The sequence below is a fragment of the Oncorhynchus masou genome, chromosome 32 (assembly GCF_036934945.1).
Source record: "Oncorhynchus masou masou isolate Uvic2021 chromosome 32, UVic_Omas_1.1, whole genome shotgun sequence".
NCBI classification, from domain to species: Eukaryota; Metazoa; Chordata; class Actinopteri; order Salmoniformes; family Salmonidae; genus Oncorhynchus; species Oncorhynchus masou.
The window spans coordinates 7,241,578-7,261,555 of NC_088243.1; the positions used below are offsets into that span (position 1 = coordinate 7,241,578).

General features: G+C 43.9%; 1 protein-coding gene and 1 long non-coding RNA gene across 2 annotated transcripts in view; one reads left to right on the top strand and one right to left on the bottom strand.

Annotated features, from left to right (window-relative positions):
• Positions 1–16,486, bottom strand: part of zgc:136872 (uncharacterized protein LOC678524 homolog) — a 28,127-nt gene extending 11,641 nt beyond the window's left edge. The window contains exons 1-17 of the mRNA XM_064953184.1: positions 16,364–16,486; positions 14,016–14,272; positions 13,824–13,893; positions 13,042–13,160; positions 12,691–12,824; positions 12,430–12,604; positions 12,033–12,107; positions 11,549–11,634; positions 4,882–4,956; positions 4,573–4,733; positions 4,241–4,407; positions 3,868–3,879; positions 3,483–3,691; positions 2,958–2,997; positions 1,812–1,880; positions 1,581–1,638; positions 1,315–1,379 (exon numbers count right to left, since the gene is read on the bottom strand). Coding sequence (XP_064809256.1) covers positions 1,315–1,379; positions 1,581–1,638; positions 1,812–1,880; positions 2,958–2,997; positions 3,483–3,691; positions 3,868–3,879; positions 4,241–4,407; positions 4,573–4,733; positions 4,882–4,956; positions 11,549–11,634; positions 12,033–12,107; positions 12,430–12,604; positions 12,691–12,824; positions 13,042–13,160; positions 13,824–13,893; positions 14,016–14,252 — 1,752 coding nt within the window. The 5' untranslated portion in view covers positions 14,253–14,272; positions 16,364–16,486. The remainder of the gene's footprint in view (positions 1–1,314; positions 1,380–1,580; positions 1,639–1,811; positions 1,881–2,957; positions 2,998–3,482; positions 3,692–3,867; positions 3,880–4,240; positions 4,408–4,572; positions 4,734–4,881; positions 4,957–11,548; positions 11,635–12,032; positions 12,108–12,429; positions 12,605–12,690; positions 12,825–13,041; positions 13,161–13,823; positions 13,894–14,015; positions 14,273–16,363) is intronic.
• A 30-nt stretch (positions 16,487–16,516) lies between these two features.
• On the top strand, positions 16,517–19,182 carry LOC135525514 (uncharacterized). The gene is made up of 3 exons (XR_010453169.1): positions 16,517–16,684; positions 17,137–17,223; positions 18,092–19,182. It is a non-coding gene; the product is annotated as an uncharacterized LOC135525514 (long non-coding RNA).
• Positions 19,183–19,978: the final 796 nt, after the last annotated feature.

Consider the following 19,978-nt stretch of genomic DNA (forward strand, 5'->3'; position numbering starts at 1 on the left):
AATGCTATTGTCTCTGTCCACTGTGTCTGCATTGAGACCAGATTTCCTGGTCCCTAACTGTATACTAATTATTTCACTGATAGTCTTTCCAAATAATATGAGGTTATTTATTTTAAAATACATATTGATGTCATAAGTCAATGGTGCCACATGTCAATAATTATAATTATTTAATTATTTAAGAAGGCGTTATAATTATATAGTTATAATTATGATTTAAATGATTCTCAATGGGATTAAGGTCTGGGGAAAATATCAAAATATTGATGCTTTGTTTCCTGATCACTGTCCAGATCCAGAAAATGACTTTACCCCAGTCCTCAGCAGTCCAATCCCTGTACCTTTTGCAGAATATCAGTCTGACCCTGATGTTTTTCCTGGAGAGAAGTGGCTTCTTTGCTGCCCTTCTTGACACCAGGCCATCCTCCAAAAGTCTTCGCCTCTCACTCACACCTGCCTGCTGCCATTCCTGAGCAAGCTCTGTACTGGTGGTGCCCCGATCCCACAGCTGAATCAATTTTAGGAGATGGTCCTGGCGCTTGCTGGACTTTCTTGGGCGCCCTGAAGCTTTCGTCACAACAATTGAACTGCTCTCCTTGAAGTTCTTGATGATCCGATAAATGGGTGATTTAGGTGCAATCTTACTGGCAGCAATATCCTTGCCTGTGAAGCCCTTTTCGTGCAAAGCAATGATGACGGCACGTGTTTCCTTGCAGGCAACCATGGTTGACAGAGGAAGAACAATTATTCCAAGCACCACCCTCTTTTTGTAGCTTCCAGTCTGTTATTTGAACTCAATCAGCATGACAGAGTGATCTCCAGCCTTGTCATCGTCAGCACTCACACCTGTGTTAACGAGAGAATCACTGACATGATGTCAGCTGGTCCTTTTATGGCAGGGCTGAAATGCAGTGGAAATGTTTAGGGGAGATTCAGTTCATTTGCATGGCAAAGAGGGACTTTGCAATGAATTTCAATGTATCTGATCAATCTTCATAACATTCTGGAGTATATGCAAATTTCTATCATTACAAACTGAGCCAGCAGACTTTGTGAAAATTAATATTTGTGTCATTCTCAAAACTTTTGGCCACGACTGGATACCTGTCTACAAATGTGGGCACAATCAGGATGTAGAAACAATCAGCACCAGCTATAAACAGGGCCTAAGGGTCATTGAAAAACTCCTACATTCATTCAGAGATTTTACTGCTACATGAGAGTTTTGAACAATGTACTCTTGTAAAGTACTGTTCAAGATGTTTCACGACAGAAAGCATAATGGGAGACTGTCACTAAGCTCATGAAGGATACATCCATTAAGGCCACCATGCTTCGACAGGACTCCAAGCTGAAGCCTTGTGTTTTCTTTGCATATCCTGTATAAAATGGGAAAAAGGTGGCACATTAAAAAAAAATCCTACAGATTCCACCAAGCAACAACATTGCTCACCAAACAACCACCGTATCCTTGTGTGTGATTCTGATCTCATCACAACCAATGTATGTCTGTGCAAACTTCTGCTTTTGGTGACAAATGACTGGGAATCTCCATGGTGATTGATTTTCTCTCTACATACCTTGGAGGAGAGTTTCATTTAGAATCCTCTGAAGCTGTTCAGCATTCACCTCCTCAAACTTTTCAGTGAAAATAAAACGCATGTTATTATATATATGTATAATATATATATATAGTTTAACAATTGTTAAAAAGTACTAATATTCTCAAATGCTATCATTTTTATTAGTTTTTGTGTTTTAATTTCACATGGCCTTGTTCTGTGTTCAAATTAAACATATTGGGAACTTGCCTGATCAGAATATTGCCGAAACAGAGTTTGTTTGTTGTCCATATCTGCTCTATTGAGAGTAGGCATGGGCTAAAAAAATGAAATATAAGATATTAAAAAGGAAAACAAGATCAGAAGATAAATAAAAACACACGGTTCACCTTAAATACCCTGGGGATTCCTTCAATATCTACATATGTGGGATGAAATAGGGTTTTCCTTAAATACCTTGGGGATTCCCTCAATATCTACATGTGGGATGAAATAGGGTTTTCCTTAAATACCTTGGGGATTCCCTCAATATCTACAAGTGGGATGAAATAGGGTTTTCCTTAAATACCCTGGGGATTCCCTCAATATCTACATATGTGGGATGAAATAGGGGTTTCCTTAAATACCTTGGGGATTCCCTCAATATCTACATGTGGGATGAAATAGGGTTTTCCTTAAATACCTTGGGGATTCCCTCAATATCTACATATGTGAAATAGGGTTTTCCTTAAATACCTTGGGGATTCCCTCAATATCTACATATGTGGGATGAAATAGGGTTTTCCTTAAATACCTTGGGGATTCCCTCAATATCTACATATGTGGGATGAAATAGGGTTTTCCTTAAATACCCTGGGGATTCCCTCAATATCTACATATGTGGGATGAAATAGGGTTTTCCTTAAATACCCTGGGGATTCCCTCAATATCTACATATGGGATGAAATAGGGTTTTCCTTAAATACCTTGGGGATTCCCTCAATATCTACATATGTGGGATGAAATAGGGTTTTCCTTAAATACCTTGGGGATTCCCTCAATATCTACATATGTGGGATGAAATAGGGTTTTCCTTAAATACCCTGGGGATTCCCTCAATATCTACATATGTGGGATGAAATAGGGTTTGTTACAAAGTATTAACTTAAGGGGGCTGAATAATTTTGCACGCCCAATTTTTCAGTTTTTGATTTGTTAAAAAAGTTTGAAATATCCAATAAATGTCGTTCCACTTCATGATTGTGTCCCACTTGTTGTTGATTCTCCACAAAAAAATACAGTTTTATTTCTTTATGTTTGAAGCCTGAAATGTGGCAAAAGGTCGCAAAGTTCAAGGGGGCCGAATACTTTCACAGGGCACTGTATGTGGGATGAAATAAGGTTTTCCTTAAATACCTTGGGGATTTCCACAACATCTTGGTCATTTGAGTTTTCACTGAGGAAAAAAATGAACACTGTTTTGTTTCTGTTAGGAAAACATAAATGATAGTGAAACTCAGCCCAGGATTCAATCTCATCACAGGTTGTTGATAATGCAGATTTTAAAGTCAAAGTTACAGCGTTCGCAGAGATTGCATTCACAGTAAAACATTGCAGATATTGGTTCAATTGAAAATGACCTTTAGTGCATTGTTTACAGGCACAAACGGATTGAATCCCGGTCCAAATATTTGCTATGATCACTGACTGTAAAAAATATGTGACATTAATTATAATTCACCCAAGTTACAAAATTCAATATTGGTTTCCCTGAAAGCAATCTATGGATAAGCTAGTACCGCAATCCATGCTTTGGATATATTTTTCACGCTTTATGTCCGAATCATCTTAAACTAACCTAATTTGTAAGGAAACCAATATGAAATGATGCAACTTGGATAAACAACCCCTTTATTATGAATGGGGAGGAGCTGTGCTTACTGGATGTGGGTCTCCACCTTGGAGAGGATGGATAAGATAAAGGAGGCGGTTTCGTTTGGGTTGAAGGCTGATGGCACGATCAGGTATTCACCAGGTTTCAGCCTGGAGAACAACACCACTGTTCGAGCATCCAGGTAGTTCTTCGTTTGGGCGACAGGCACATTGTTGTTGAAGAAGGAGGCAGGAAACTTCCCCCTCTGTCCTTTGAACTGAGATCACAATCACAGAATGTTTTACATAAGGCTGCAGGTCATTTCCAATTCAAATCTGGACCTTGAAGCCATTTCTACCACATGTGATGTCCCATTATATTGGCCAGATAGTCTAGTGGCCGCTCTAACTTTTATAACGTTATTTGTGAAATGTATGTTTAAAAGTTACTTACTTGGGCAGGCACCTGTTAGAAAGTCAAACAAAGACAATTAAATTGCAGGAACAATAGCATACCTGGGCCAGTTGAATGTATTGTTCTGGGATAACATTTTACATGTAGGTTCACAAATGGGCATATTTGCATTGAGAACTGCACAGTGCCAACATACGTAAGAGGACCTTACAAAGAGATCTCCCGTTTAACTACTGACATTACAGTTTATGGCACAATAACAGTTAGTAAGTAGGTAATAGATCCCTGAAACAAAGTCCTCAGAGGAAGCACGTAGATTTGCTTCAATCTGTACATGTTTTTGGGGGATAAAGTTGAGATAAACTACAGTATATAACATAACGAAAGGCGTGCACCAAAGAAGGGCACTGACCTCGAAGATGTTGATGCCGATGTGGAGACTTTTGACCAGGCGTCTGTTTCTCTTGTCAGGCTTCTGCATCAGAGACATGAACATGTTGTTGTCGTCCTGTGTCTCAGAGCAGTCCCTGTCTAATCCCTCGATCTTCACCCGATACTGGGGATTGGTCCAGAAACTGTCTGGGAGACAAAAAAATATGGCATGTTGACGGTAAATTCTGATAATTTATAGTCATCAACTGCAAATAATTCCTTGATGAAAGAAAAACCTTTCAATCAAGGTAAGATTTACCTGGGAAATTCATGAACTGCACATATTTCCGTGTCAATCAAGGTAAGATTTACCTGGGAAATTCATGCAACCTCCAGCAGTGGTTCCAGCAACCCATCTGCCATCATGTAAGGAGTGTGTCCAAAGACCTTTAGAGTTGCCGTTGAGAAAATCAGGGCACATACAGCAGATAGTCACATCTGTGAAGTGCCTACAGAAGTCTTCCATTGTCATCCTGAGAAGACAACCAAAATTGTGAATTAGTTCTGGTATTGAAATATCAGTATAGACGTGTACTGACACTGTACTGTATGTGTTAATCGCTTACAACAAAATATTGACATGGTCTGCAAAACAAATTTCTGCATTATAATATGGTTTACCAGAACTCCCCATCCTCTTTCACTGACAGACACATCCTCCGATCGTCAGGACTCACTGTTTGCCACATGGAAGACCTGATTGAAGTACAAACATGTCAATAGTTTGGATGCGGCAAGGCCACTGGTTAGTTAGTGGTAGTGCTCCAGAGACTAGGCTCTGGACACTACCGGTCAAACGTTTTAAAACACCTAATAATTTCTTAATTTTTTATGTTTTCTACATTGTAGAATAATAGTGAAGACATCAATACTATAAAATAACACATGGAATCATGTGGTAACCAAAAAAAGTGTGAAACAAATTAAAAATAGATTTTAGATTTTAGATTCTTCAAACTTCCACACTTTGCCTTGATGACAGCTTTGCACATTCTTGGCATTCTCTCAACCAGCTTCACCTGGAATGCTTTTCCAACAATCTTGAAGGAGTTCCCACATATGCTGAGCACTTGTTGGCTGCTTTTCCTTTCACTCTGCTGTCCGACTCATCCCAAACCATTTTAATTGTGTTGAGGTCGGGTGACTGTGGAGGCCAGGTCATCTGATGCAGCACTCCATCACTCTCTTTGGTCAAATAGCCCTTACACAGCTGGGAGGGGTGTTGGGTCATTGTCTTGTTGAAAAACAAATTATAGTCCCACTAAGCGCAAAACAGATGGGATGGTGTATCACTGCAGAAAGCTGTGGTGGGCATTCTGGTTAAGTGTACATAGAATTCTAAATAAATTACAGACATCGTCAACAGCAATGCATCCCTACACCATAACACCTCCTCTTCCATGTTTAACGTGGGGAAATGCACATGTGGAGATCATCCGTTCACCTCCTCTGTGTCTTACAAAGACACGGTGGTTGGAGCCAAAAATCTCCAATTTGGACTCCAGACAGATTTCCACTGGTCATTGCTTGTGTTTTTTGGCTCAAGAAAGTCCCTTATTAAAGTCCCTTATTCTTATTGGTGTCCTTTAGTAGTAGTTTATTTGCAGCAGTTTGACCATGAAGGCCTGATTCACAGTCTCCTCTGAACAGTTGATGTTGAGTTGTGTCTGAACTCTGTGAAGCATTTATTTGCGCTGCAATTTCTGAGGCTGGTAACTTGAATGAACATATCCTCTACAGCAGAGGTAACTCTGGGTCTTCATTTCCAGTGGAGGTCCTCATGAGAGCCAGTTTCATCACAGCGCTTGATGGTTTTTGCGACTGCACTTGAAGAAACTTTCAAAGTTCTTGACATTTTCCATATTGACTTACCTTCATGTCTTAAAATAATGATGGGCTGTCATTTCTCTTTACTTATTTGAGCTGTTCTTGTGATAATATGGACTTGGTCTATTACCAAACAGGGCTATCTTCTGTATAACACCACTACTGTTATGTACTTGAGTGAAGACCCAAAAGCGGTTTTAACAGAAAACAGAGTTCTTTAATGAAAAACAGGAATGGCATAAATCCTCTTCCAACGTTGTCAATGGAACAAAAAGAACGTTAGTATAATGCAGGATGCACCTGCCAGGCAGACTCCGACAGGATAGGACAAGGTGGAAGCAAACGAGACGACAGCTTGCTTCTGGCATCAAAAACACAAACAAGAATCAGACACTGAAAGTAGCAGGAACAGAGAGAGAAATAGAGACCTAATCAGAGGGGGAAGAGAGAACAGGTGGGAAAGAGTGAATGAGCTAGTTAGGGCAGATGTAGAACAGCTGAAGAATGAGAGACAGAGAAGGTAACCTAAAAAGACCAGCAGAGAGAGACAGAGTGAAGAGAAAGGACAGGAACAGACATAACAAGACATGACAGTACCCCCCCCACTCACCGAGCGCCTCCTGGCGCACTCGAGGAGGAAACCTGGCGGCAACGGAGGAAATCATCGATCAGTGAACGGTCCAGCACGTCCCGAGAGGGAACCCAACTCCTCTCCTCAGGACCGTACCCCTCCCAATCCACTAGGTACTGATGACCACGGCCCCGAGGGCGCATGTCCAAAATCTTACGAACCCTGTAGATGGGTGCGCCCTCGACAAGGATGGGGGGAGGGACGAGCGGGGGCGCGAAGAACGGGCTTAACACAGGAGACATGGAAGACCGGGTGAACGCGACGAAGATAGCGGGAGAAGAAGTCGCACTGCGACAGGATTAATGACCTGAGAAATACGGAACGGACCAATGAACCGCGGGGCCAAAGAAGCTGTCTTAAGGGGAAGGTTCTGAGTGGAGAGCCATACTCTCTGACCGCAACAATATCTAGGACTCTTGGTCCTACGCTTATTAGCGGCCCTCACAGTCTGCGCCCTATTACGGCAAAGTGCCGACCTGACCCCCCTCCATCGCAACGCTGGACAAAAGCCTGAGCGGAGGGGACGCAGGACTCGGCGAGCTGAGATGAGAACAGCGGAGGCTGGTACCCGAGGCTACTCTGAAAAGGAGATAGACCGGTAGCAGACGAGGGAAGCGAGTTGTGGGCGTACTCTGCCCAGGGGAGCTGTTCTGACCAAGACGCAGGGTTACGAAAAGAAAGACTGCGTAAATGCGACCAACAGTCTGATTGGCCCGTTCGGCTTGACCGTTAGACTGGGGATGAAAGCCGGACGAGAGACTGACGGAAGCCCCAATCAAACGGCAAAAGGAGAGTTCCCAGATTTAGTATGCGCGCAGACCGAACAAGCGGCGACAAATCGACGCGCGTCACGTTCCCGAGTGGGCCACCAGAAACGCTGGCGAATGGAAGCGAGCGTACCCCGAACGCCGGGGTGGCCGGCTAACTTGGCAGAGTGGGCCCACTGAAGAACGGCCGGACGAGTAGGAACGGGAACGAACAGAAGGTTCCTAGGACAAGCTCGCGGCGACGGAGTGTGAGCGAGTGCTTGCTTTACCTGCCTCTCAATTCCCCAGACAGTCAACCCGACAACACGCCCCTCAGGGAGAATCCCCTCGGGGTCGGTGGAGACCTCAGAAGAACTGAAGAGACGAGATAAAGCATCAGGCTTGGTGTTTTTTGAGCCCGGACGATAAGAAATAACAAACTCGAAACGAGCGAAAAACAGAGCCCAACGAGCCTGACGCGCATTAAGTCGTTTGGCTGAACGGATGTACTCAAGGTTCCTATGGTCAGTCCAAACGACAAAAGGAACGGTCGCCCCTCCAACCACTGTCGCCATTCGCCTAGGGCTAAGCGGATGGCGAGCAGTTCGCGATTACCAACATCATAGTTACGTTCTGACGGCGATAAGCGATGAGAGAAAAACGCGCAAGGATGGACCTTGCCGTCAGAGAGAGAGCGCTGAGAGAGAATGGCTCCCACGCCCACCTCTGACGCGTCAACCTCAACAACAAACTGACTAGAGATGTCAGGTGTAACAAGAATAGGTGCGGATGTAAAACGATTCTTAAGAAGATCAAAAGCTCCCTGGGCGGAAACGGACCACTTAAAGCACGTCTTAACAGAAGTAAGGGCTGTGAGGGGAGCTGCCACCTGACCGAAATTACGGATGAAACGACGATAGAAATTAGCGAAGCCCAGAAAGCGCTGCAGCTCGACGCGTGACTTAGGAACGGGCCAATCAATGACAGCCTGGACCTTAGCGGGATCCATCTTAATGCCCTCAGCGGAAATAACGGAACCGAGAAAAGGGACAGAGGCGGCATGAAAAGTGCACTTCTCAGCCTTCACATAAAGACAGTTCTCCAAAAGGCGCTGGAGGACGTCGCACGTGCTGAACATGAATCGAGAGAGACGGTGAAAAAATCAGGATATCGTCCATGTAAACGAAAACAAAAATGTTCAGCATGTCTCTCAGGACGTCGTTAACTAGTGCCTGAAAGACAGCTGGAGCGTTAACGAGGCCGAAAGGAAGAACCCGGTATTCAAAGTGCCCTAACGGAGTGTTAAACGCCGTCTTCCACTCGTCCCCCTCCCTGATGCGCACGAGATGGTAGGCGTAATGAAGGTCCAATTTGGTGAAAAACCTGGCTCCCTGCAGGATCTCGAAGGCTGAAGACATAAGAGGAAGCGGATAACGATTCTTAACTGTTATGTCATTCAGCCCTCGATAATCCACGCATGGGCGCAGGGACCCGTCCTTCTTCTGAACAAAAAAAAACCCCGCTCCGGCGGGAGAGGAGGAGGAGACTATGGTACCGGCGTCGAGCGAAACCGACAAATAATCCTCGAGAGCCTTACGTTCGGGAGCCGACAGAGAGTATAATCTACCCCGGGGGGAGTAGTTCCCGGAAGGAGATCAATACTACAGTCATACGACCGGTGTGGAGGGAGAGAAGTGGCCTTGAACGACTGAACACCGTGCGCAGATCGTGATACTCCTCCGGCACCCCTGTCAAATCGCCAGGCTCCTCCTGTGAAGAAGAGACAGAGGAAACAGGAGGGATAGCAGACATTAAACAGGTCACATGACAAGAAACATTCCAGGATAGGATAGTATTACTAGACCAATTAATAGAAGGGTTATGGCGCACTAGCCAGGGATGACCCAAAACAACAGGTGTAAAAGGTGAACGAAAAATTAAAAAAGAAATGGTTTCGCTATGATTACCAGAGACAGTGAGGGTTAAAGGCAGCGTCTCACGCTGAATCTTGGGGAGAGAACTACCATCTAAGGCGAACAAGGCCGTGGGCTCCCCTAACTGTCTGAGAGGAATGTCATGTTCCCGAGCCCAGGTCTCGTCCATAAAACAGCCCTCCGCCCCAGAGTCTATCAAGGCACTGCAGGAAGCAGATGAACCGGGCCAGCGGAGATGGACCGGAAAGGTAGTGCGTGATCCAGAAGGAGAGGCCTGAGTAGTTGCGCTCACCAGTAGCCCTCCTCTTACTGATGAGCTCTGGCTTTTACTGGACATGAGGTGACAAAATGACCAGCGGAGCCGCAGTAGAGACAGAGGCGATTGGTGATTCTCCGTTCCTTCTCCTTGGCCGAGATGCGGATACCCCCAGCTGCATAGGCTCAGCATCCGAGCCGGCGGAGGAGGGTGGCAGTGATGCGGCAGGTGGCAGTGATGTGGAGAGGGAGCAACGGAGAACGCGAGCTCCTTTCCACGAGCTCGGCGACGAAGATCAAACCGTCGCTCTATGCGAATAGCGAGAGCTATTAAGGAGTCCAGACTGGAAGGAACCTCCCGGGAGAGGATCTCATCCTTAACCTCGACGAGGAGACCCTCCAGAAAACGAGCGAGCAAAGCCGGCTGTTCCAGTCACTAGAGGCAGCGAGAGTGCGAAACTCAATAGAATAATCCGTTATGGATCGATTCCCCTGACATAGGGAAGACAGGGCCCTGGAAGCCTCCTCCCCAAAAACAGAACGGTCAAAAACCCGTATCATCTCCTCCTTAAAGTCCTGATACTGGTTAATACACTCAGCCCTCGCCTCCCAGATTGCCGTGCCCCACTCACGCGCCCGTCCGGTAAGGAGAGAAATGACGTATTTGCGGGCTGCGCTCCTGGAGTAAGTGTTGGGCTGGAGAGAGAACACCACATCACACTGAGTGAGGAATGAGCGGCACTCAGTGGGCTCCCCAGAGTAACACGGCGGGTTGTTGATCCTGGGCTCCGGAGACTCGGAAACCCTGGAAGTGGGCGGTGGATCGAGGTGGAGTTGGTGAACCTGTCTTGTGAGGTCGGAGACTTGGACGGCCAGGGTCTCAACGGCATGTCGAGCAGCAGACAATTCCTCCTCGTGTCTGCCTAGCATCGCTCCCTGGATCTCGACGGCGGAGTGAAAAGGATCCGGAGCCGCTGGGTCCATTCTTGGTCTGATTCTTCTGTTATGTACTTGAGTGAAGACCCAAAAGCGGTTTTAACAGAAAACAGAGTTCTTTAATGAAAAACAGGAATGGCATAAATCCTCTTCCAACGTTGTCAATGGAACAAAAAGAACGTTAGTATAATGCAGGATGCACCTGCCAGGCAGACTCCGACAGGATAGGACAAGGTGGAAGCAAACGAGACGACAGCTTGCTTCTGGCATCAAAAACACAAACAAGAATCAGACACTGAAAGTAGCAGGAACAGAGAGAGAAATAGAGACCTAATCAGAGGGGGAAGAGAGAACAGGTGGGAAAGAGTGAATGAGCTAGTTAGGGGAGATGTAGAACAGCTGAAGAATGAGAGACAGAGAAGGTAACCTAAAAAGACCAGCAGAGAGAGACAGAGTGAAGAGAAAGGACAGGAACAGACATAACAAGACATGACAACTACCTTGTCACAACACAACTGATTGGCTCAAATGCATTAAGAAGGAAAGAAAATACACAAATTAACTCTTAAGAAAGTAATTGAAATGCATTCCAGGTGACTACCTCATGAAGCTGGTTGAGAGAATGCCAAGATTGTGCAAAGCTGTCTACAAGGCAAAGAGTGTCTATTAGAATAATCTCATATATAAAATATATGTCTGATTAGATTTTTGGTTACTACATCATTCCATATCTGTTATTTGAGTGTGTTGATGTCTTCACTATTGTTTTACAATGTATAAAATAGTAAAAAATAAAGAAAAACCCTTAAATGAGTAGGTGTTCTAAAACTTTTGACAGGTAGTGTATATATAAACAAAATATGTAGACTATACTGCTGATACAGCAAAACAGAACAATTACACATACTGATGAAGAATCTAATGAACAAAGTTATCTATTGTGAATAGCTAGTTCATACTTATCGCTCCAGTCTCCCTTCCACTCTCCCCGGCCCCAGGGGTTGAAGAGGCGGATCAGATTAACTAGCCTGCCTTGGCTCATGATCTGTGGAAGAAACCAGAATGAACACCAGCTGTAATCTCAGAGCAGGAAATGAATCTGGGTCCCCGATGTGACAAACCAGCATCTCGACCATTAGACCAAGAGGAATTCCATAGCGGACCGAATGCTGGCACTAATTTCTAAGTCTCAGGCAAGGCTGCCTCATCACAAGACCACGAGTCCAACTCATGTTCGCTACACAGGGATAGGGTAAATTGTTCATGGCAGAATTATACCACACTTCCTCTCCCATTTCCCTCCAGGTGGAACTAAAGTAAATAGCTGGCTCTATTCTGACAAAGAAAACAATGTTACTTCTTGGCAATAAAGGAAAGAGAGCATATGGCCAAACGATATCAGCTCCAAAGCATTTCTCTCAGATTGTTAGTTCCATACAGTACCTGTTTTACTCCTGTGACGGTGTAAGCATGACCCCTCACTAATCCGTTGGGTGCCACCGTGTTTGCTGATGTTTCCTACAGAACAATAGACACAGGTTATTACAGGTATTATAAAGTAACTTATCATATTCTCATATATCTTGACATTGGTGCATGATTCATGGTAACTTATCATATTCTCATATATCTTGACATTGGTGCATGATTCATGGTAATTTATCATATTCTCATATATCTTGACATTGGTGCATGATTCATGGTAACTTATCATATTCTCATATATCTTGACATTGGTGCATGATTCATGGTAACTTTGAGTTACACTACATTTCTGCTCTACTAACTGGCTTTTTTAAAGAGCCATCATGGTGTTTCAAAGTGTGGTAGTGCTGCTCACCCCTTGAGGTGTGTTACACCCCATCAGAGATTTGTATTGGACAGCTCTGAACAGGAGGTCCCACAGATTTGGTGGAGCATCAGTGAGCTTGAATGTGATGTGAACCCCTCCAGTGAAGTCCATCATAGCCTCTGAAGGGGTCCCTGAATTCATGTCTGCGTAGGAGCCACACACCCTGCCAGAAGAAGACAGGTCATTAATTAAGTCCTACATCGAGAAGGTGTTAAACTGTTTTATAAACAACTGATGTGGCTCGCATACTTGGCATAGGCTTTCTCCAGCAAGGCGGGCCAAAACTCATTGGGAGTTTTTGAATGAACGAAAATTAGCCTGCCGTCAACTGTTGGTAGCTTGTCATCGATCACAACGTCCACCCACTTCCCAAACCTCCAGAACTGAAAGATAGGAGGAGAGGACAAAGATTCCTACAGAGAATATTCTCTACGCGGCTAGAGAAAGACGTAGCCTAAGTAGAGAGAGTCATTATTCAGTATTGTTCTCAATACCACTGAGAACCTTTTCATTACTTAATAACCCTTTAAGACTGACAGTTATTGCAATAGGTCAACGCATTTCTCACAAAGATATTATACTGAGCCTGAGGTAATTTACCCTGAAGTGGAATATTCCACAGTAATCCTCTTTAAAGCTTTGCTTTAGGGGTACTACTTGTTCCAGGATGTGCTTCTGGAACGTCAAAGCCCCAATGGAAGCAAGAAACCAGCAATCTCCTAAAAAAAAAGACAAGTTTATGCACATCATGACATTTGTAATGCAAATGGCATGGTGTGGTGGGGGCATGGTGTGGTAGGGGCATGGTGTGGTAGGGGCATGGTGTGGTGTGGTGGGGGCATGGTGTGGTGGGGGCATGGTGTGGTAGGGGCATGGTGTGGTAGGGGCATGGTGTGGTGGGGGCGTGGTGTGATAGGGGCATGGTGTGGTAGGGGCATGGTGTGGTAGGGGCATGGTGTGGTGTGGTAGGGGCATGGTGTGGTAGGGCATGGTGTGGTGTGGTAGAGGCATGATGTGGTAGGGGCATGGTGTGGTGGGGGCATGGTGTGGTGTGGTGGGGGCATGGTGTGGTAGGGGCATGGTGTGGTAGGGGCATGGTGTTGTGTGGTGGGGGCATGGTGCGGTAGGGGCATGGTGTGGTGTGGTGGGGGCATGGTGTGGTGGGTGCATGGTGTGGTAGGGGCATGGTGTGGTAGCGGCATGGTGTGGTGTGGTAGGGGCATGGTGTGGTAGGGGCATGGTGTGGTGTGGTGGGGGCATGGTGTGGTGTGGTGGGGGCATGGTGTGGTGGGGGCATGGTGTGGTGGGGGCATGGTGTGGTGTGGTGGGGGCATGGTGTGGTAGGGGCATGTTGACGCTTGCTTACAACCAAATCCACTTACCAACCATTCCTTGCCCAAAGTCAAACCTTGAAAGTCCATCAAGGATAAAATCTGGATTCTGTATCATTTTCTGTAAGAGTGAACGCACACATTACACCTATTAATAATGTTTATAATTTCTATTCATAATTACACATTAAAATCAGTTAACACTCTGTGCTGTAATGTGTGCAGATCGGGATGATGTCATACCGCTGGTCTCAACCACACCACTCTGCCCATGACATCAGGGGGAAGTAACCCGTCACCAATGGAGTTCTGGTCTGGGGGGAACATCTCATCGATGTACCTCACTCCCCTGGCCAAACAGTATTGAGTCAGCTGCTGAAAGTCTTGGTTGCTGTGTTTCTCTGGGTTGCCAAGACTCCCAACACCCTCTTTCTTGTGGCGCTCCTGCATTATACTCATACACACACCGGGAGGAGGCATTGTTGTCCTGTATGCAGGATCTGTTAGCAGGGTGAAATAATGAAATACTCTGAGTTATTAGGTGGTGCCTAAATATAAATCACATTATTAAGTTTTGATGACAATTAGCAATGTAACAGCTGTGCAAAACAACTATGCAACACTATTAAAAAGTCTATCCTTCAGCATATCTTAGGCTCCCTAGTTTTGCAAAAGTGCCTTTCCAGAAAGTGCTTTATATTTTTTCAATATATTATTCATGCAATAAATGTTAACATCCAAATCAAAAATGTAATTGAAAGTGATGAAACATGGTAACACATGTAGTATATATATAAAGGTGGGTGCAGTAAGTTCACCTTTGTAATCAAAGGTCCAGTACTCCTTGAACACACTAAAAATGGTTTCAGGGAAATCAATGTTGAAAATTGACAAAATCCAACTGACAACCTTAAATGTTGGCTATTTCATTTGGCTTTGACTCTTGATTCCAAATGTTACCTACATGAGCCTCTATCATACTAACTAGGTAATGTTACCATCATGAGCCTCTATCATACTAACTAGGTAATGTTACCATCATGAGCCTCTATCATACTAACTAGGTAATGTTACCCCCATGAGCCTCTATCATACTAACTTGTTAATGTTACCCACATGAGCCTCTATCATACTAACTAGTTAATGTTACCCACATGAGCCTCTATCATACCAACTAGGTAATGTTACCTACATGAGCCTCTATCATACTAACTTGTTAATGTTACCCACATGAGCCTCTATCATACCAACTAGGTAATGTTACCCACATGAGCCTCTATCATACTAACTAGTTAATGTTACCCCCATGAGCCTCTATCATACTTACTAGGTAATGTTACCCACATGAGCCTCTATCATACTAACTAGTTAATGTTACCCCCATGAGCCTCTATCATACTAACTAGTTAATGTTACCCCCATGAGCCTCTATCATACTAACTTGTTAATGTTACCCACATGAGCCTCTATCATACCAACTAGGTAATGTTACCCACATGAGCCTCTATCATACTTACTAGGTAATGTTACCCACATGAGCCTCTATCATACTAACTAGTTAATGTTACCCACATGAGCCTCTATCATACTAACTAGGTAATGTTACCCACATGAGCCTCTATCATACTAACGAGGTAATGTTACCCCCATGAGCCTCTATCATACTAACTTGGTAATGTTACCCCCATGAGCCTCTATCATACCAACTAGGCAATGTTACCCCCATGAGCCTCTATCATACTAACTAGTTAATGTTACCCACCTGAGCCTCTATCATACTAACTAGGTAATGTTACCCACATGAGCCTCTATCATACTAACTAGGTAATGTTACCCACATGAGCCTCTATCATACTAACTAGGTAATGTTACCCACATGAGCCTCTATCATACTAACTAGGTAATGTTACCCCCATGAGCCTCTATCATACTAACTAGGTAATGTTACCCACATGAGCCTCTATCATACTAACTAGGTAATGTTACCCCCATGAGCCTCTATCATACTAACTAGTTAATGTTACCCACATGAGCCTCTATCATACTAACTAGGTAATGTTACCCACATGAGCCTCTATCATACTAACTAGGTAATGTTACCCCCATGAGCCTCTATCATACTAACTAGGTAATGTTACCCCCATGAGCCTCTATCATACTAACTAGTTAATGTTACCTCCATGAGCCTCTATCATACTAACTAGGTAATGTTACCCACTGGGCTGCAGGGTAGCCTAGTGGTTAGAGCGTTGGACTAGTGACTGAAAAGTTGCAAGTTTCATATCCCTGAGCCGACAAGGTACATCTGTCATTCTGCCCCTGAACAGGCAGTTAATCCACTGTTCCTAGGCCGTCATTGAAAATAAGAATTTGTTCTTAACTGACTTGCCTAGTAAAAGACAACAAGTATCATTTTTTGTGCTATCTAGATTAAGTAAATCGGTCTTAAATCAATTATAATTTATTCAATAATTGCAAATGGAAACATGATCACTTCTGATGCATAACAAAGCAGTAGTAAGATATACTACGGTATTGAAATCTTACTCCCCCAGGGACATTAGCTATCAAAGTTGGTTAAAGTTACTTACCTCAGAATATCACTATTTTAACCAGGGTTTTCGTCTTCTGTAAACCAATTCAAGTAATAGTCTTCTTATATACTTGATTACTGCCGTATTGCACCGTACAGTAGGCTATGACGTGATGTGTGGACAGGCACCACCCACAGTACACACACACATTGCTTTGGCTGTGAGCCGTGTCCCTTATCACCACAGCTTTCCATTGGTTAGGCTATTCTAATGGAAAATCTTGTGTAATTATGGAATCTCTGCGTTAAATGCCATTGTCTCTAATCAGTGTTCTCTGGACGTTTACATGCTGAAGACCATTACATCAGACCGCCCAAAGTGAGTATACAGTATCTGACTTGCTTAGTAATATGTCGTTGTTTTATAGTTGCTGGGTTAAAGGACCTCATATGTTCTTTGGTTAAAGGAACTCCCATGTGTTTTGGTTGAAGGAACTCCCATGTGTTTTGGTTTAAGGAACTCCAATGTATTTTGGTTTAAGGAACTCCCATGTATTTTGGTTTAAGGAACTCCCATGTATTTTAGTTTAAGGAACTCCCATGTATTTTGGTTTAAGGAACTCCCATGTTTTGACAGCCCCCCCAAAACGACCCAAGAATTACTTAAAAAATATGCTTTCATTATTATATTATTGATTTCTCACCATTTTATTTGTCAAAAGATAGCCATTTAAACATCCTCTGTCGAATAAACTTGTATTTGCCTCCCTCTGGTGGTCGGCTGCATCGTTGCATCAGTTTATATCACATCACTTCAACATTACGTCACAGGGGGCGGTCCTTAGAAAAACACTGAACCAGCTGGACTGCTTCATGGCACAGACATAGCAAAGTAATCGTGGAATTTGTCTCGAGCAGGTGGGTCTTAATACATAACTTTCCTAGCTCTTCGATAAAGAATGCGACCTACACACTTCCCTAAACCTAAAATAAGTGAAGAAGTAATGTTGTGTGGATATCAAACTTTTGTTTTACATTGCTAGCAGAAACATTGCATATGAGCACCACTACATTAACAAAATATCACCCTCCTGCTAGACTGATGACAAAAACCATAGCGAAACAGTGCAAAACGTCTGTCAGCTCAACTGGTTTTAAGGAACTCCCATGGTGTGGATTTTGAGCTGCAGAAGGCTGGGTCCTCCTTTTAGTGTAGCTAATACATCATCCATCAGGTTTGTGTAGAGCTCAGAGACAGACAATTGGCCGCCGCCAGTAATTCTGCTGGCTTGTCTGACATTTTTATCCTGCTTCTTACAAGAAAATATTAGTAAGCCATTTGGCAGACGTTTTTTGGTCCGGCGAATCAAACCCACGACTCAAGCGCCACCAACTAACATACAGAGGAACAGGACATACAGTTGAAGTCGGAAGTTTACATACACCTTAGCCAAATACATTTAAACTCAGTTTTTCACAATTCCTGACATTTAATCCTAGTAAAAAATTCCCTGTCTTAGGTCAGTTAGGATCACCACTTTATTTTAATAATGTGAAATGTCAGAATAATAGTAGAGAGAATGATTTATTTCAGCTTTTATTTATTTTTTGCAGATTCCTGCATGCAGAGTCTCAAATTGGTGTTTGTCCTGTTTTGTGAATTCTTGGTTAGTGAGCGGACCCCAGACCTCACTACCATAAAGGGCAATGAGTTCTATAACTGAAGTCTTTTTTTATCCAGATCCTAATTGGACGTCAAATTGTATCTTCCTGTCTCCCCTTCCAGAGGGCCTGAGGCGCTTGGACCGCAGCTGAGGACACACTGGCCTGACACCTGGATGAGATTGGCCAATCCCTCCTTGTCCCCCTCTACCTGCTACCTGCTACCAACCTGTCACTGCCTCCACTGGCTCTTTCTCACCAGAAACTTTTCCGTTTCTTCCCATGACATCTTTATTAAAAGACTGATCTGACCACAGGGTCTTGAAGTGTTAATAATTCCTCTATAGTCATTATGGATCTTGTCTTGAGCCTGCTGGCCATAGGGAGGGGGTCAGAGACCTGGCAGTGTGGTGCCAGGACAACGACCTCTCCCTCAACGTGATCAAAACAAAGGAGATGATCGTGGACCACAGGAAGAGGAGGGTCAAGTACGCCCTAATGAACATCAACGGGGCTGTAGTGTAGCGGGTCCACATCACCAACAAACTAGCATGGTCCAAACACACCAAGACAGTTGTGAAGAGGACACGACACTTTTTTCCCCCTCAGTAGACTGAAAAGATTTGGCATGGGTCCTCAGATCCTCAAAAATGTCGACCGCTGCACAATCGAGAGCAAGTGCTCAGCATCCGACCGCAAGGCACTCCACAGGGTAGTGCTTACGGCCCAGTACATCACTGGGGCAGGAGCATCAAATCATTTTTTATTTGATTTCCTACCATCCAGGACCTCTATACCAAACGGTGTCAGAGGAAAGCCCTAAAATTGTCAAATACTCCAGCCATCCTATTCATAGACTGTTATCGCAGTACAACTGATTGGTGTGGTTCTGTCCTCTATAGTGCTTTCTGGTTAGAACATGATGTTGAGGCCCATCACGGTACTCTTGATAGTCACAACACACACACACACACACACACACACACACACACACACACACGGAGCTGTGTTTGGTAACCTGAAATATACTTGGAATCTTATTGCTGTGGTTCTATAAGACAATGATATTCACACATGTAAACAGCATTAGTTAAGGGTTATAACTATAAAATATACATACAGTACCAGTCAAAAGTTTGGACTCACCTATTCATTCAAGGGTTTTTATTTATTTATTTTTATGTTTTCAACATTGTAGAATTATAGTGAAGAGAACAAAAGTATGAAATGACACTTATGTAGTCATGTAGTAACCAAAAAAGTGTTTAAACAAATCAAAATATATTTTATATTTGACATTTTTCAAAGTAGCCACCCGTTTGCCTTGATGACAGCTTTGCACACTCTTGGCATTCTCTCAACCAGTTTCATGAGGAATGCTTTTCCAACAGTCTTGAAGGAGTTCCCACATATGCTGAGCACTTGTTGGCTGCTTTTCCTTTCACTCTGTGGTCCAACTCATCCCAAACCATCTCAATTGGGTTGAGGTTGGGTGATTGTGGAGGCCAGGTCATCTGATGCAGCACCATCACTCTCCTTCTTGGAGACTTTTGACTGGTATACGTACATGAATAAATGACAAATGGCATTTTACTTACACCATGTCTATAACGGGCTATAAATACAGCCTCGATATAAACTTAAACATTCACTTCTTGGAGAGAGAAAGAAACACTTATTACTTGGATTGACAAATGATCAATGTTTACGGCACCCTCTCACTCCAGCCTTGTGTGAGAATCTGCCAGGCTGAGACCTTATCAGATGTGGCCTGGTGCCACAGGGTCGTAAATTACTCTGTGCTTGAGCAAGCTCCAAGAACTGTCTGGGAGGACTCTAGAGAGGAGAGGAGCAGAATGGACTTTTTTTTCTACACTAGGTCCAAAAGGCTCCTTAACAGCTTCTACCCCCAAGCCATAAGACTGCTGAACAGTCAATCTAATGGCTACCTGGGCTATTTGCATTGACCCCACCTTTTTTACGCTGCTGCTACTCACTGTCTATTTTATAG